The following is a 19,114-nucleotide window of genomic DNA, read 5'->3' on the forward strand; positions in this document are numbered from 1 at the left end:
TAGTAGCAGGTTTTAAATGCTGCAAAGTCATTTCGCATTAAGGATTTATACTTTAAAATAAGACAATCTTTTAATAAACGTGTTGATAAATGTATTGAAGTTAGAGGTGGACATTTTGAGCAATTATTGTCAAAAAGGCATATTTTTTACTAATGTTTACTATTTTACTGTTCATTACAATTTTTAATTCTAAATAAACCCTTGTTTTTGACATTTCTAAATTATTTTAATTATTTCAACTATTAGCATTGGAAGTTTCAAAGCCAAGTATCTCGGAAACGGTGCGAGACAGCTACTTTCATAAAGTCTACCCTTTTTGTGTAAAAAAGTTGTAAAATTTGATACCAAAGATGAAATACCTTTAAGTACAAAAAAGTTATGTCGTTTCCAACACCTTCAATCTACGGCAGCTGGCGCCCTCTATGAACTATAATCAAAATGAGAGCAAATTTCAATACCTCTATCCAAAGAACCCCAAACCCCGAAATCTTGTGTAGATATTTACATTTATTAAGAAATAAATGGAAATAAACTAAAATAATATTTTACATTTAACACCCTGTATCTCTTTAACTATCAACTTTTGGACTAAGGTAAGTTCGGCTAAATCGCTTTTTGCTTCGGGAATCTACCCATGAAATTTGGCCCATTACCTCGGGACCACCCCGTATTTTCTATATTTGACATAATTTTTAAATATTTATATCATATTCTGTTATATTCCAATCCCCTCAAAACGGAAAAAGAGCACTTCTTCCTATAATTTTGTCTAAAATTTTTAATTTTTGGGTCAAACTGTTGCAACGAAAGAGTTGGAGCAATATTTATCCATAATATCCTCAATATGAGACCCACGCGACTAAAATTTTTAATTAATTTTTTGGCGTTAGGTTCTTAATTGATACAGTAAAACTCAGTTCCAAATTTCATTGTTCAAGAGCTCACTTTTAAAAGACTGCGGAAGAAATTATCTACTATCATGCAGATGCACTCAATAAAGTAGATCACCATCATCCTTCTAAATTCCTGTACATGTTGCTAGATCCTAAATGTTCTAAAAAAATCGTCATAGATTTCCATGAAATTCTAGACGTTCTCATAGGTGTACACCAAAAATCCATGTGTTCCCTCTTGTTCCGCACTGACTGACAAGAAAATGTTGTTACATCTTCCTTCCTTGGACTATTTTTCGTATCCTGTTTGATGGCGTACGATTCAACTACAATGAACAATCGTCTAAAAAGCAAATTTGCTTCAAACATCCCCTAATTGAGGATGTTAGTGATGAAAGTGCCAAATTTTGAAAAATTTACGAAACTGTATACTGTATGTCGGCGAAAACGGAAATGTCTTAATAACCTGTACTCAGGAACACCATTATTGTAACTAGACTGTACAACAATTGAAATGAGGAATTTAAACGGTAATTTCTCATTCCGATTGTTGGACAGGTACGAATTTTAAACCATATAGCGATAAACTACAATCAGTATTAAATAAACTGAAATAAAATTTGGGAAATAGCTAACGTAAAGTTATAACATATCTCAATTAAAAGATGTCTTCGTGAATGTTGTACTGTTCAAAAGTGTATATTTCAAAAAAAAATAATATGCTAGTCAATGACACCTGTAATTATATTGTGAATATTAAATTAGGTACTTCATAGTTTTTAACTGATGACCAAGATTTACTAGCTAGTTAGGACTGTAGTTCCATTTTAAACTAACCTTCAGAATAGCTTTAGAAACGTGTTCAAGGTTATTTTAATGAAAAGTCAACACGAGGACATTTTACTAAGCCGGTTATAAAAAAATAGGTAATCAACTATTCGAATTTTGAACATCAAACTACCTTTTTCACAAAATATTTTATCATAAAAAACAATGTTTTATAATCTAATGCGTAATTTGATTCTTGTTTAAATTGATTAAATGAAGCTTAAAAAATTATTAAGTCACATTGAATATTAATACAACGTGATAAAATTAAAAGTAATAATAGTAATAGTTAATTTAATGAATTGTAATTTTTGAAAACCTACTTAAATATTATGTTTTTAATGCCAAAACCTTGGGCGCCGTTAAGTCGAAAGCAAGATGGTTTAATTGAAAAAATATGAGAATATAATGTCCGTCTGGATCTATGGCCCGGGAGTAAATTGTACATGTCGTAAAAAATAGTAGGTAATCCTACTCTGACGTTATTCTCATAAAGAAATAATAGACAACATATTTTAATATAAATAATATAAATTAAAATAATAAATATCTCAATAGACATAGTCCCACTTTTCTGAATGACAAAGGCACACATATTCTTAAATATAATAATAATATTTGTGTGATTGAAACAAGCAAGAAAATATCTGTCATTGATAGAATTGAAGAAGATAATTAAGACGAATTTAGAAATTGACAAAAATTCAACTTGAATGAATACAATGATATCTTCGAGGTAGTTTGGCGGGTAAATTTTGAAAAGATACGTGAGATTCTTGTCTTTTTCCAAAACGATCAGAGGGGTACAACGTGTCTGCAGCGCCAAGGGCATCTGTAGCACGTTGGTGGTCCCTCGTCGTCGTGGCGGGAGAATTTTCGAAAGGTATGTGAAATTTGCTTACCTCTGCATGGTCGGAGGAGCGCAGCGCTCGGTCGCATGCGTGGCACCATCGTCATGGGTACGTCTGGGGCAATTCTGGAGACAATCGTAACGCCTGTGGAGCCTGGTGGAAAGATTGGCGAAAACGTGACGTAGTAGGTGGTCTTTTGTAGTTTGTCTATGATTAGACACTACTTGGCGGGAACCGCGTCTTGCGACGTATAAACAGGATATTTGGAAACATCGTTGAAAATTAAGTTTGAGCGGAAACTATGTTATGTCGTGTGGATTCCTATTTTTAGGCGCGAACTGCACTTTGTGGGTTGGGATTCGTATTATGTTGATGGGAACTGTGCTATAGAGGGTCCTTTTGAAGGATTGTAGCGGGGAACATGGGCGAAATTTCAAGTTCACTTTCCCTGTGTCACGACAATATAACCAACAGTCGCATGAAGGGCCTCTTGACACGTGAAGTGACGCTCTATAGTAGGATCATATTCGATGCAAAGTAATAAATCATTGCCTATCAAGGGAATCAGTGCAACACGTTTTAGGGGGTTTTGGAAATTGAATAATTTCTTTATGCATTATGGATTAATAGTTATATATTTATGAAGGATAAAATGAAAAACAAAGGCATCTCCTTTGCACATTGGGCGGCAGGGCAACAATACATTTATTACTCCCTTCATCCTCCCTCATATGACTTGTGTATTGTGTTTGTTGCGGCGGCGCGCGTGCCGGCCCGGCGTGGTCAGTTTCGTTTCGGTTGTATTGGTGCTGCGTGTTTCTCGCTCGCGATATTTGTGAGGTTATAACTGTTATAAGTGCAATTATATTTCGTTCGGGCTGTANTAATTAGTAAAACTCATGGTAACTTTCTATTAAGTTGGTGTCTTGCCAGGAAAAGTGGAACACCCTGTATAGTTGAATATATTTTTAATTTGTACATTCCGAGAAATGTGGCAACACAGTAAAAAGAAAAATTCATATATTCCTCATTTTAACATAGATATTGGACTTTCCCGTACTAGTGGGCCACGCTGTATAACTGCATCTTCGACGATTACGGGCGTCTCTTAGGGGTTGAAGGGTTGAGAATGATTATGAATAGTACCGGCCTTAAAGTCATTTAGGGGTGCGAGTTTGAAAGTTCTAGAGTAATTTTATTTTTGTCATTTTTTTGAACAGGTCAGCGAAAATTTTTATGCTCCTTGCGTTTGTCATCAGGCATGCGTTGTCATCTCATCCAGGTAGTTGGCGGGTAAATTTTGGAAAGATACGTGAGATTCTTGTCTTTTTCCAAAACGATCAGAGGGGTACAACGTTTCTGCAGCGCCAAGGGCATCTGTAGCACGTTGGTGGTCCCTCGTCGTCGTGGCGGGAGAATTTTCGAAAGGTAGGTGAAATTTGCTGACTGCATGGTCGGAGGAGCGCAGCGCTCGGTCGAATGCGTGGCACCATCGTCGTGGATACGTCTGTTACAATTCTGTAGACAATCGTGATGCCTGTGGAGCCTGGTGGAAAGATTGGCGAAAACGTGACGTAGTAGGTGGTCTTTTGTAGTTTGTCTATGATTATACACTACTTGGCGGGAACCGCGTCTTCTGAGATGCTTTCTCGGCGTATGAATAGAATATTTGAAAACATCGTTGAAAATTAAGTTTGTGAGTAGTGAATTCTCTTTGTTTGAGCGGAAACCATGCTATGTCGTGTGGATTCCTATTTTTAGGCGCGAACTGCACTTTGTGGGTTGGGATTCGTATTATGTTGATGGGAATTGTGCTATAGAGACTCCTTTTGAAGGATTGTTGCGGGGAACATGGGCGAAATTTCAAGTTCACTTTCCCTGTGCCACGACAATATAACTAACCGTCGCATGATGGGCCTCTTGACACGTGAAGTGACGCTGTAGTATATTTGTACGCCTGAACTATGGAATGTACTGACCATTCTACCATTCTAAGGAATGTCGTGTAAAGTGTAGGTATATAATGTTAATAATAATTAATATATATAAATATGAAATAATTTTGCTTTCATTAGATCTGTTAAAGAATAACGATTCTTTTCAGTTTTTGAATTATGACAGATACACCTCTCCTCTAATAGTTTCGTTCTATTTGCCATGTAAACAGCTCTTATTCTAATTATATGGATAGGTGTGTCCATTAACATTAGTAACTTATTCCAGTTTTGTAAACAAACATCAAATTTAAAACTTACTTTTTTATATTTCTGTCATAACTAGTAATAAACATCTGCTGATAAATGCAAATACTGCCATTACATACATTTTTAGCGACAATTTCCCTTTGTTCTGTCCCTATTCGTAAATAGTCTTCAGTTTGACAGTTGTATCTTAATTTTAATGTTTTAATTGTCTATAAAAAAAATACTAGGTTTCTTTACTTTCATGTCGTTGTGGTATACAGAATTATGCTTCTACAAATATGTCTTTTTTCGTCATGTGAAAACAAAGTACGGATCTGGAATGTACGATTTACTCTCAGACCTTAGAACAAAACATACTTTTTATATTTGTAACTCTTAATAAACAGGAGCAAAAAAAATTTAACAATAAAGTTTTTAAATAAAAAAAAATGCTGTCGTACTAGATAGCGAGGTAGATAGAACTGCCCTCTTTGCTTGTTTGCCTCAAACAGCGCCCATGGAAAAACTTTCATCGGCTGTACTTTTGTACTATCTCTTCTTTACAATACTCAAATCTTAGTGTTTGTTTCCCATCCAATTGTAGGCTATTGATTATAGGATTTTAAAAGGAACTATGACGTGCAAGATATTTTATTACATGAATCGTTCAAATGGTCATTTTAGATGAAAAAACCGCGGGGTGCTATTAAATTATTAATAAACTTTATTGCACTTCAATTCTCAAGTTTTTGCTAAATTATTTTATTGTAAAAAAGAAACATCTCCATATTCCAGATAAGTAATAATAATATGATTAACTGTAATTTCATTTGAAAAATCCCTCATAATTTCCTACAGTTTTTATTTATTATTAACAAATAAAACTTTTAAAATATTTTTTGATTAAGTAAAGAACCAATTTGTTGCAAAAATAATAAGAATTATAATCATTATTATGTTAAAAACGACGAAAATCTAAAAAATATTTAAGTTTGACCGGTTATAACTCGATCCATATTAGTCCAAAAACTTTTGAAAATGCATCATTATGAAGGGAATCTCATCTAGTTTTTTGGTACAGCAATTTTCTTTGCCTACCTCTACTAAAAAAAAAATTAGAGTAAAATAAGTAAAAAAAATCAAAAAATCTTATTTTTTGCTTTTTTAAAATTGTTCATGAACGATTTTTTTGTATAAAATAAGCCATTTCGACGGAAAATTCTATACAAAATTTTTCCTATGAACTACCGAAATTTTGCTTCGTTTTCGTGTTATGTATATTTAAAAAGCTGCAAAAGTGCATTTTCACACATAACTTCAATCCTCTAATTTAATAGCACCCCTCGGTTTTTTCATTTTTAATTACCCTTTGAACAAGTCATGCGATGAAAATCCGGGAACATCTTACTTCCTTCCTTTTTTGCAAAAAATGAGAATTAAAACCTATAAGGATAAACGCGACGAAAATCGAAAAATTGGCTAAGTTTGAGCGGCCATATATCAGACAATTTTCATTCAAAAATACTGTACAACCTCTTATTTTGAAGAAAAATTGTATCTACTTTTTTATGAAACAATGCCTATACCTATCTTTACTCAAAAAAAAACTAGAGGCAAAAAAGTTAAAAAAAAATCGAATTTTATGCTTTTTTCCAAATTGTTTATTAAAGATTTTTTGCATAAAATTTCCCTTTTAAATTTTTTAAATAAGCCATTTCGATGGGAAATTCAATTCTCTAAATAATTTTCCCTATGAACTATAGCGAAATTTTGCTGTTTTCGAGCTACAAGTAAAAAACTGAAAGGGGTGCATTTTCACCCCTATCTCCAATTTCCACCCTTATAGCACTCCAGGGTTTTTTCATCTAAAATGACCCTTTCAACGATTCATGTAATAAAGTTGCTTGCACGTCATAGTTCCTTTTAGCTCTGTTTTTTTTTATATAATCAGTAGCCTATTATGTCTGTCTATTCTAAATAATGAGTAATAACTCGTAGTTGCGCCTTCAAAATGCGACATGGGTATGTTATCAAATTGTTCAGTGGAGTTAAAAAACTGTTTCTTGGCCTTTTGTATTTAAAAATTACATCGATTATTATTAATTTTACCGCGGATAGTCACAGTTCTGTAGATGGCTGACTAGATTATCGAATTCTATATTTTAATGCGTTTTGCTGAAAATATGTGCTTGTCGCATTTTAAAGGCGCAACGACAATATATTATGTGTCCGTCTCTGTTATTTGTCATGACCAAAGAATTTACAACTCTAGATGCAACAATTTTTAGTTAACATCATTAATTTTTGTTGTGTGTACAGACGATATGTCAGCAGTATAAAACCAATTGTTATTCGTTCTTGAATAACAATAGGTATAAAAAAAATAAAAGATACTTAGTGCTTTTAGATTTGTGATATCTAGAGATCGAATTATCACGAACATTTCAGGATCGTAAATAGTACCTACAACAGTGCACATATGGATTCGGTCACATTTAAATTTTAAAAAATTTTCTAACTGAAAAAAAGGTTATGGCAACAAATATTTATTTAAGAAAATATTCGTTAATTTTTTAAAATTGTCTTATTATTTGTATGAGTATAAAGTGTTTTTCTAATCATTTCCGGTTACTAAAATAAGCCGAATTTAAAAAAAAATGGCCCAAGTACCATCTGAAATGTTCATGAAAATCCAACCACTAGCAATAATTCAGAATACTGTTGTAGATCAAGGAAATATTAGTCATAGTTATAGTCATATACAAAAACTTTATTCCGCCAACATCATACGATATTCAAAATTCTGATAATAGCGGCATGCAATAAATTTCGGTGTTGATTTTTTAACAACGACGTACTATACTCACTCATGCATAACTCACGCGCATCCTGTATATAATTTTGAAAGGGTATCCTCTGTCCGTTCCTTGTAGTTGTACAGATATGGGTCCAACAACTGTTCTATTTTTCCAATACTGTTGTTTCATATTAGACGCACACTGTGACTTAAAACTGCACAATAACGTAAGGAAATTCTAGATGACTATTAATTCCTTAATAGCAATAAAAGTTTTATACCTACATGGTACGTATTGTTTGCACGGTGCGTTTTTGGGATGTTTCCGATTTCTATGTGGCTGCTTGAGAAACAGCTCGCGAGTTAGCTGCGTAGAAATAGAATTAAATGTAATTGTTGGAAATTTGTGTAGGAAATAGGAGGGTGACAGAATTTGGTAAAAATTTTCTTTATTTTTCTTATGCCTGTAAAATGAACCTATGCATATTATGAATCACAATGTGAACACAACGGCAAGACACTTATACAAGGTATTTAAAAATTGGATGTGATAATCTGCTGTCTGAGGAACCATTCGAGATAAAGAGATAAAATAACTTAATTTAAAGGGTTGTTAATTAAAAAGTTGGCAAAGTTTTTGCATATTTTTAAAGGGCAGACTTTTAAAGATTAAATATGAAAGAGGATATCGGATATATCTCCTCCGCGACTCAATTGGCATACTTGAATTCTTTTAGGAAAATTCTGTATCACGCTTTCGCATACTTGCGCCTGAATTTCAGAAATGGTATTCATTTGAGCAGAATCAACTTTTAGACCAGGCGGTATCTGTTTTGGTTTGGGTGAATCGTATATCCTCGGAGATTTTTGACTTTTTGGCTTTCAAATATATAGCCGTCATTTACACTAAATGTACTGGGACATCCGGGCTAATTTTTCGAAATATACCTTTGTTATTCCGAGTACTTACCAGGTCTAAGATTACAATACTTTTCTTCATTGGCAACCTACTTTAAAACGTGTTTAAAGTTATTTATGCAAGCGAGAAATTCAATAAAATCGTACGGGTGGTGGTGGTGGGGGAAGCAGAGAGCGCGGCCGCTTCGGCCTGCTCGAAATTGAATCGGCTATAACTACGTAACTAATTGATCAATCCTTCTGTTTTCTTTAAAGAAGCGTCTTTCCAAGAACTTTTAAAACCTGCTTTAAAAAATTTGATTTGATTGAATATTCACAAAGTTCTAATTGTTTATAAGTACAAAAATTCGACCAATGTTTAAACAAGCGCCAGAGCTCTCCTAATTGACGGATTCGAATTTTTCAAAAAAAGTTTGAAAGCTTGAGAGCCCTTCTATATGTGATTAAATTTTCAAGTATCTAAGGGCCTTGGTTTTTGCTGTGCAAAATTTTGAAAATTTGCAATTTTTTTTTCAAAATCTGGATTGCAAAATTATTATGCAAAATCTATCGAACCGATTTTGATGAAATTTGGTGTGATGATTCTACATAACATGAAGTTTTCTTGAGCCAAGTATAAAGGTCCTACACCCAATTTAAATACACCAAAAAAATTCCCTAAAAAGTATTGTTTTTTAACCCCATTTTTGTGATTTTTTCGATTTTTACCATAATAATCATGATTCATTCGATTTGTAACTAGTCATGTTTTGTAAAAAATTTAATTACAAACATTTTTTTCCTCTTCCATTTTCGCCTAAAATCAACTCTTGAAAAGATACATAATTAAATAGGAAGAAAAATATGACATTTTTCGAATTTTTTTAACATATTGTGCCGCCAAAAGTTAAGCCCACGTTTTTTTTATGCGCATAGAAAAATTTTCATTTCTAGTGATATTTGAAAGCCAAAAAGCCAAAAATCTCCGTGGATATACGATTCACCCAAATATGGCTTTTTGAAACAGATACCGTCTGGACTATTTGGACTATACAAATCCCCACAGGAAAAAGTCGTATGGTGTAAGATCGTATATCTTGGTGGTCAAGTCACTTCACTGTTAGATGAAATGAGTCGTCCATTAAATTTTCGCCGTAACAAGTAGAAAGTTATAAGAGATGTTAAAGCGACTTTATAGGTAGATACTTTTTCTAATACCTTTTTATTCTAATGGAAGTAATCGTATCACTAAGAATGTGTTATTTCACCACTTTTTGATAATTTATTAGAATTTGTGAATGTACAGGGTGGTTGATTTTCGATAGTTTTATAGGGTACGGCCAAAACGGTGAAAAAAATCTGACATCGATGTCATGTCCTCTTCGCTGGTACCAAAAGATCTTGGCTAACTTGATTAGTTTTAGATATACAGGATTTTTTTTTGAAAAATCGCACATTTACATTAAGAAAAAAGTTTGAACGCTATTTGTTCTATTTTTTATGAGGAAACCATTGGCGTACTCAGATTTTTTACAAATCGCACAGTTTTTCAGGTATTATATAAACATAGGTGTTTTTAAATAGAATACATTCCAAAATTTATAAAACCAAATAATAGTCATTCAACAAGCTTTCAATCACTCAAAAATAAATTAACTGTCAATATTAAGCAACAAAAGACGAATACTAATTAAATCACATGGCCAACTGGAAAAATACCTATACATTTTTTTCATTTTTCTTCATTTAGCAAATAAAAAGGATCTATTATTATGCAGTGTGTTTCACTTAAAGTCGGAACACCTCCGTCTTTAGGATGGCGTTGGCTGATTTCCAAAAATCTTTTTTTATGTGACGTGATTTTTTCTACAGCCTACTATCAGTAAGAAAAGACCCTCAAAAATTGAAAAACATATTAGGCATTTTTTTAATCATTTCATTCATCCTCATCATTTTCGATTTGATCACACCTCAAAACTCTAAATACAAAGATTTATGTAATAGAATTAGACAAGCATGTTGACAAATAACACCACATCAGTCGAGGAGAGTTAATAGAAATAGGAGGAGACGAATTGAACAGTCCATACCAAATGATGGTGGACTAATAGAAAACAGTAATATTTTATTTCGTTCTGAAACTTATATAACAAAAAAATATATCTTATTGTGAGCACTTTGTACGAGTGAAATCAATAAAACTACATGGATATACCTTCTGTTAATAAAAATACCTTGAAAATATTTTCCACTGTCAATACAGGACATTCTATTTTGTGTACACCTTGTAAAAGCTATAATAATGAAACTTTGTATTTAGGGTTTTGAAGTGTGATCAAATCGAAAATCCTATCTATTTCTTTCTTAAAAAAATGCCTAATATGTTTTTTTTTAAATTTATGTTTTTCGGAAAAACTATGCCATTTGTAAAAAATCTGAGGACGTCAATGGCTTCCTCATAAAAAATAGAACAAATAATGTACAAAAAAAGAGGACGGGACATCGATATCATATTTTTTGTATCTATCACCGTTGACTGTACCCTATAAAACTATTGAAAATCGCCCACCCTGTACAATTGCATAAGAAATTGTAATTACCAACAATTAATAATTAAATTTCAAATAATAAAATCCTAAAGATATTTAAATTCATTTTTGAATGATTTTATAATAAAAAAACTTTTGTAAATGAACAAAAAACTAACAAAAGGAAAATTAATTAGTAACTATTGGAAAATATATCAACATTTTTGTTTCAGCTTTTATAAGGTACTTATAGGTAGTTGCTTAGATTTTATTTTGGTGTATTTATTGCTACTCTATTATTTTTTTTAACACAAAATCGTCGAACAAATGTAAATATTAACATTTTTGAAAAAAAAAATTCATAAAGAATTAGGAATCCATTATATATAAAATATTAAAAGATTTGTATAAAAAATTAGTGTAAAACGGGGTAAATTGGAATTTTGGGATGAATAAGAACAAACTTTACAGATTCCTGTTTTAGATATCTACGCCTAGATCTTTTTAATTTTCAAAATTTAAATACCCAATACGAATGGTATTTAGAATAGTCCATCTCAACTAGGTCGGACAGCACAAAATACATTATCAAAAAATCGTATAGTTTTTTTGCAACAACTGGCCAAAGTCCAATTCGAATAGAGAAATGGGAATGGAATAATGCTTCTCATTTTCCCGCTCTTCAAAATAAACCCGGAATATCGGCATACAAAAAATGTTTAGTTTTCCAAAAAATGCTACAAACTAAGATATTTTTCTCCGGAATCACTCCCAAAACGTTTTGCCCCAATTTACCTAACCATCTCTTTATTTCTGACGGTTTCCGAAGTATATAATTATTATTATAACCAATTTGAAATAATTATCTCTTGTACAAGTTTTTAATATTTTGTTAAGTAAATTTTTACCGAATGTCAACCTTTGAAACGCCAGTTACCTGATATAGATAGTTCAATAAGTGAGATAACCAGTGAGATCGATGTTTGATTAGGTACTGATTTGTATTTTTCACTTACCTTAATTTCATGACTTACAGCACAACAGATTCACAAATTTAAATCACAACTATATCGATTTGTCACAAATGTTTCTTATAAGTTTTTTTTAATTTTACTTAAACAAAATTTGCTGTGCTGTTATTCAATTCAATATCTTTGTTTGATATCATAGTTAAATTCAGTGAAACAATAGACAAACAATTCATGGACCCTTCAACACTCTGACTTTCATAATATGATATCAAACAAATCATTATCTAAAAATAGGGATATTGTACATCAAACAAAATCAGAACATTTGTAAATAGTAAAAGCTGCTATTGGAGAATATTTCTACCAGTAGTAGCCAATTTCTAGTATACAATTGTAACAGTAGTACCATCAGTAGTTTATTTCTTAAGTATTTTCAATAAACTATGAAGATCTTCCAATATATGCTAAGATTCTTTAAATCATTATAACACTTTTTCCTGTCTTATATTCAGTCTTGATAAAGTCTTAAGATAGAACTATTTCGATATCCCTATTTAGACTATATTAATAATGTATTGTTTTATGTAATTACTTGCTTGCCATTGTTTGTTACTCGTTTAAAAAATTATTAACTAAAAAAATTGAGCTAGGATTACAAAGAGAATTTAATGCTATCAAATATGTGGATCAACGTCTTTGTAAGCCTACGCCTGATTGTAACTCAAAACGTAATCTAATACACCTAATACTTTTGCCTTAAAAATTAACCCCTTCGTACTATCATTATTGTTATGTACATACATTTGTTACTTCATTTTTAGGGTCGCTCCATTTCTCATCACGTGATACATCAATTCTCTCATTTCTTATATTGTACATAACTCCTACATTCCTAAGGTTTCATCAGTCGATGGTTGTTACCAAAATTATATTAATTATTAGATACGTATGAGATAATTTAATAGGTTATTGAATAAAAATTACATTAAATTTTGTTTTCTGTTCTCTTGACCAACCTTAGTAACGAAGAATACATAAGAGAAAAGACGAAGAAAACGCTGTTGCAAAATGTTGGTGGTAAATATTCCCAAATAATGCATTCAAAAGCAAAGAAAAATTGTGAAAGTAAAAACTGACATCTATCAGTATCACTGGCTGTTTATTGATTTTTCCTAGTCATCTCTTTTTTCATGTTTGCTTCACTTTATTTGTTTTGATCTATATACAATATATATCAATTAAAAGTCAATGACTTACTTTAGAGAAAATATATTTTTCATATTCACTAACTTTTGGTGCTAAAATGATAATACTGGTCAACATGATTTTTGTCTCACTAGTACCCATAAGTGTACTTATTGCAGTTTCTTTATTTTCCTACGGTTACACACAATTACAGGAAAAGCTAAACAAATTATAAATATAAGGTACTACGTTGTAATATGTTATATATGAAACAGCTATAAATTTACATTAAACTTTTCTTAGTACACACGAATTATTTGGACTAAACTATCAAAATAGAGGTCACACAAAGATGATATAGAATTAAAAAGAGTGCATACATTAAAAATAGGTGATTTTCTCAGTACATTAGTATTTGCAAGATCACAATAAAAGGTAACATTATGCCGAGTTTCTATCCTTGGAACAAATAAATTTAATTCTTCCAATAGAGCAGGGCAGTCAATTCTATAGTTTATTAAATTATAAACAAAAGCAATTGCTGAACAGTTTCTTCTATGCAATAATGACTGCAATTGGAAAGCTTGAAATAACACCTAATTATCTATACCTCTCTCAAGATATACACCATTTCTTTTCAAATAAATAAATTTCAAGAACTTGCACTTGACAAATGACAAATATAATTTTGATATACAGAGTACCAGATAATAAATCCGTATTCTAATGAGTGACACATATATCTAATACTTTCATTGAAGCAATATTGGAAAAGTCCCTCATATTTCTAATAACAAATCCCAAAGTTTTAGATGCCGAATATACTACATTGTTAATATGGTCCGAAAAAGCCAGTTTAGTATCAAACAGTATACCTAGATCTTTATAAGACGAACAACGTTCAATAGCAATGTTATTGATTAAATAATTATAATTTAAAACTTTCCCCCTTTTCGTGTATGACACTATTTTACATTTAGATATATTCAGTTTCAATGAGTTTGCAAAACACCATTCATTTATTTTATTTAAATCATTTTGAAGCTCCGAACAATCATTTTCTGATGTAACACTACTAATTTCTTATTTTCTAGATGAGTCAGAATTTTTGGATATTGTGCAGTTAAAAATGCAGAAAGTATGTTTGAAATTATAAATGCCTGTCTCTAGGAAACCTTGCGTGATGGGAAAAATCGATATCATATTTGAATTTAAGAGAAAGAAATACTATCAGAATCACATATTTTTCTTTCTGAGACAAAAATAGTTCCTTTTTGTTCAACAATGTAATTTGACCAAAAATTGGGAAAGAACAAACTAATAATCAACCGACAATATAAAATTCAAATTTTCAGGACGCATTTTAAGCTTTTTTGTTGTTAAATATAATATATAAACAAAAAATATCACTCAAAGGAGTAGTTTTCAGCGTGTTCCAGCTAGTATTTTATACCTAAGTAAAAATAATTTTGAAAAATCACGCATTTATTGTACAAAATATTACATTCCATAATAATTTACATTTTTTCTATATTTTTTATCACAAGCTCTGATTTAGTTAGAAAACTTGAACCAAAATATTGTGTTCTAATTGTATACCTGGGGTGTGTTTTCTCGAATCCATGTGATATACTTCTTAATATTGGTATAAACGCTTGGAACTCCGGCTGCTCCGCACTGGTCTGAACCAAAAGATAATATTCCAACCTGCGAAGATAAGAGTGTTTAGTTTATATACAGGAATGGCCAGAAGTACGGAATAAAATTCATATCTTTTGAATGAGTTAATTTTTTTTAAAACGCCGAAACACGTTAACTGATTTTGATTTTTTCCCATCTTTCGGTTATATAATAATTAATTTTTCTTCAACCCCCTAACCCCCAGCTACCCCTACTTTTTTTTTCAAATGGAAACATAAGGCATGAGGGGGCTCGTTGAAAAGCTTATAGAAAACCGAATCCAGCCATACCAAATAAACAAGTTTTATTTTTTCAATAACAAGTTTTTTTTCATTTAGAAATTGAAACAACTAGATAATTTACAAAAATAAACTCAATGTCGCAAATGCTGAAAATGTCCTCCATTCACTATTTGGCATTCTCCAAGACGATAGTAAAAGCTGTCCACAGCATTCTGAATGACTTCAGCTGGTAAATTATGCATCTCCGCCCTAATCTTGTTCTTTAAATTCTCAATATTATCCGGTCTGTCCTGGTAGACTCTTTCTTTCAAATATCCCCAAAGAAAATAATCCAGGGGTGTTAAGTCGGGGGATCTTGGCGGCCATTCAACTGTACCCCGTCTACCAATCCAGCGATTTGGAAACATTTCATCTAAGTATCTTCGAACATCAATACCAAAATGTGGGGGAGCGCCATCTTGTTGGAACCAAATTCTTTCATTCGGTATATCTGGATCAATTTCATGAGGGAAAATCACAGCTAGAGCAGGTATCAGGTCAAATGTTAGGAAATCCAGGTAGCGTGCGGCAGTAAGATTTTCTTCAAAAAAGAATGGGCCCAAGATTCTGTTGTTGATGATACCTGCCCATACATTAACTTTTTGTGGATGCTGCGTATGCGATTCGCATGTCCAGTGTGGATTTTCCTGGGACCAAAAGCGATAGTTGTGCCTGTTAACCACTCCATTTAAATAAAACGTAGCTTCATCCGAAAAAAGTACGTCTCGTTGAAAACCATTATTGTCGTCACACCGTCTCATCATTTCCTCACAAAATTGTAATCGCCTATCATAATCGTCTTCCAAAAGCTCTTGGACAAGACATACCTTATAGGGGTGGTATTTCTCTTGTTTCAGAAACATTCGAATTGCAGTTCGAGAAGCATCGTGATTGCGGGCCAATGAAACAGTTGAAGTATGAGGATTTTCAACAAGTTCTAATGCAATGTCTAATTTCTTTTCTTCATTCAAAGCACGTGCCCGTCCAGTTTTGGGCAAAGTCTGTACTGTACCGTGTTCCTCAAATTTGTGAAATATTTTACTAACTGTCCCTTGCGAGATTTGGTTTTCGGGATATTTCGCATTAAATAAATCGCGCACTTCAGCCTGACTTCTTATTTTGTCTCCACATCCAAGCAATATCAAGATTTCGATGCGTTGCCTTTCCGACAATACCATTGCAATTCAGTAAATAACTTGATTTTGACACAATAGTAACGTTTCGAACTCCAATTTACAACTAAAGCGAAAAATTAACCAGAAAGCCTGGCAAGTAAGTGGTACCAAAAAAACGCAACATAAAAAATATATCTTTTTTGCGTTAGCAGTGATAGGTACAGTTTCAAATTCTTTATTTTATTCTGTGCAAATTCATGGAGGATAACACTGAAGATAATTAAATTTTGTTTCACTTGTTAAGTAGGTGTTTTATACAACCCTAAAAACCTTGCTATTGAAAAAATAAAACTTGTTTATTTTGTATGGCTGGATTCGGTTTTCTATAAGCTTTGAAAAAAAAAGTAGGGGTAGCTGGGGGTTAGGGGGTTGAAGAAAAATTAATTACCACGTAACCGAAAGATGGGAAAAAATCAAAATCAGTCAACGTGTTTAGGCATTTTAAAAAAAATTAACTCATTCAAAAGATATGAATTTTATTCCGTACTTCTGGCCATCCCTGTATTATCAAGAGTAAAGAAAAGGAGAAATCACGTAACAAATCAAAGGTCTTAAAAACAACCGTTCTAGGTTAAGCTCTGATTTTGGTCGATCTTTCATTCGGCGTCTTCGGAGAACATTTTGTAAAAATCGAAAAATGGAAAGATTGACCGTAACCTATTGATGATGTTTAGACCATTCTGAAGGTCAGTCGAGGTACTCGTCGCCAATTTTAAAAATTAATAATTTTTCTGCACGACCGACGCTAGATATTTTCAATACTGCTGGAATATTTACTGTATTCTGAATTCCAAATAAACTACTCATATTCAAGTCTACCTTTTAGAAATGAATAAGCTAAGCAAATCAATCAAAAATCAAAACCAATAGAAAATCTGATTAAAAAAACTAAACTTTTGTAATCAAATAAAACCATATTCTCAAAATGATTGAGGTTAATTTTGAGAACACACCCAGATCAACATATTAATGTGAATATTTTTCCTGGAATAAGACATAACATATTAGAAACATTTAACAGCAATTTATTGAGATCACAATAGGCACTGACATCATTTAAATTGTTTTGTAACCTTAAACATTGATAAAATCATCGTCAACAACAGAAAACAATTTCATGTGAACATGGAACAGGTAGTTGACATTTACTTTGGTAACAATGACATTAATAAATAAATAATAAAGGTCCCAAAACGGTACCTTAAGGTACCTAGATGTTGCATCAAATTTAACAGATTTGAAACCACGGTTATTCAAAGAAATTGCAAAAACCGGTAACCGTAGAACATGCACCGGCAGTGGCGGATTTAGCCGATGGGCGCGCGCCCCTCCCTGAAAATTCAAATTTTCAAAATTATATTCGTAGCTTTTCTTGCAAACAAAATTTAAAGAAAATAATACATATACTTACAATGGGAAAAAAAAATTTGCAGAAAAAAAATATGTATAATTTTTTCCCCATTGTATATGTAATAAATTTTTTTCAAATTCTTGCTCCTTAACATTTTGTTTGCAAGAAAAACTACGAATATAATTTTGAAAATTTGAATTTTCAGGGAGGGGCGCGCTCCCTCCGGCTAACTCCGCCACTGCCGGTGCATGTTCCACGGTTACCGGCTAATTGTACTTTTTCATTGATCAGCATGTGCATAATTAACGATACCTTGAAGTGCATACGTGGAGAAATCATACGGTTTTTTGCAGCGGGCTGACGGCCTATAAACTTTAAGGGTTTTTATTACGATTATAACTTTGTCAAATAAATTTCGAAATAAACAACGCGAAGGGAAAAAAGCGCTTAATGTGTATCATGGATGATATAGAAACGCCATCTGCAAGAACACAATTGAGGATTGTTAAAAATAAATTCGGAATAAGTACATGTAAAACATTACATATAGAAAAAGAAAAATGGAAATATAAACAAATTGAGGAACTACTAAACAACGGAAAAATGCTTCAAATGCATAAACATGAATTGTACAAATCCGTATCTAAGACAGAAACAACAAATTGTCCAATGCACAACAAAACGAGATCTTAAGCAGCAATACAGAAAGAGATTGCTTCTGATTCTTATGTCAAAACTTAACTCAAAAAACGTCTTCACATTTACATACTCCTCTGATGTAATCAAATATGTAGTCCAAAACAGATTAACTGTTAACTAGAAAAAAATTAACAAAATATAGGGAACCCAACCCATGCAAAGAAAGCATATTATGAAGCAGAAAAGGAGGGAGAGGACTGTTAGACCTACAAGAATTGTGCACTAAACAGAAACAATATCTACAAATGGATAAAAAGTGTACACCTCTAAACCTATCGACTTAAGAACATTATTTCGTCTTCATTTCAATATAACAGAACAAAATTTTCCAGACCACTCCATACTACAGTGACTCTATACTCTTGTATAGAGCCACTGTACTCCATACTACACAATATGTCAATGTCAATTACTTTTTAAATTTTTTACTATTAGCTATCATTCGAAAATTTGGATTATCTTTAGCCCAGTATCTACAATTTTGAGAAGAATCCACGCCACTAACTAGTGGCGTGGAGCAATTTATGATTCAACACTGGTTTGAATTGATAGGTTTTGTTGTTTACTAAAATTCTATGAGTATGAGATATACAGGGTGGTCCCGAGGTAATGCGCCAAAATTCATGGGTAGATTCCCCAAGCAAAAATATTGCGATTTAGCGGAACTTACCTTAGTCCAAATGTTGATAGTTAAAGAGATAGAGGGTGTTAAATGTAAAATATTATTTCAGTTTATTTCCATTTATTTCTTAATAAATGCAAATATCTACACAAAATTTTGGGGTTTGGGGTTCT

At 32.2% G+C, this 19,114-nt stretch overlaps 1 protein-coding gene across 1 annotated transcript in view; it reads right to left on the bottom strand.

The window, feature by feature from the left end:
* Window positions 1-14,606: 14,606 nt before the first annotated feature.
* Window positions 14,607-19,114, bottom strand: part of LOC108913912 (venom protease-like) — a 37,794-nt gene continuing 33,286 nt past the window's right edge. The window contains exon 8 of the mRNA XM_018719565.2: window positions 14,607-14,840. Coding sequence (XP_018575081.1) covers window positions 14,721-14,840 — 120 coding nt within the window. The 3' untranslated portion in view covers window positions 14,607-14,720. The remainder of the gene's footprint in view (window positions 14,841-19,114) is intronic.

Source organism: Anoplophora glabripennis, unplaced genomic scaffold, assembly GCF_000390285.2.
Source record: "Anoplophora glabripennis isolate ALB-LARVAE unplaced genomic scaffold, Agla_2.0 scaffold1077, whole genome shotgun sequence".
Classification (NCBI taxonomy): Eukaryota; Metazoa; Arthropoda; class Insecta; order Coleoptera; family Cerambycidae; genus Anoplophora; species Anoplophora glabripennis.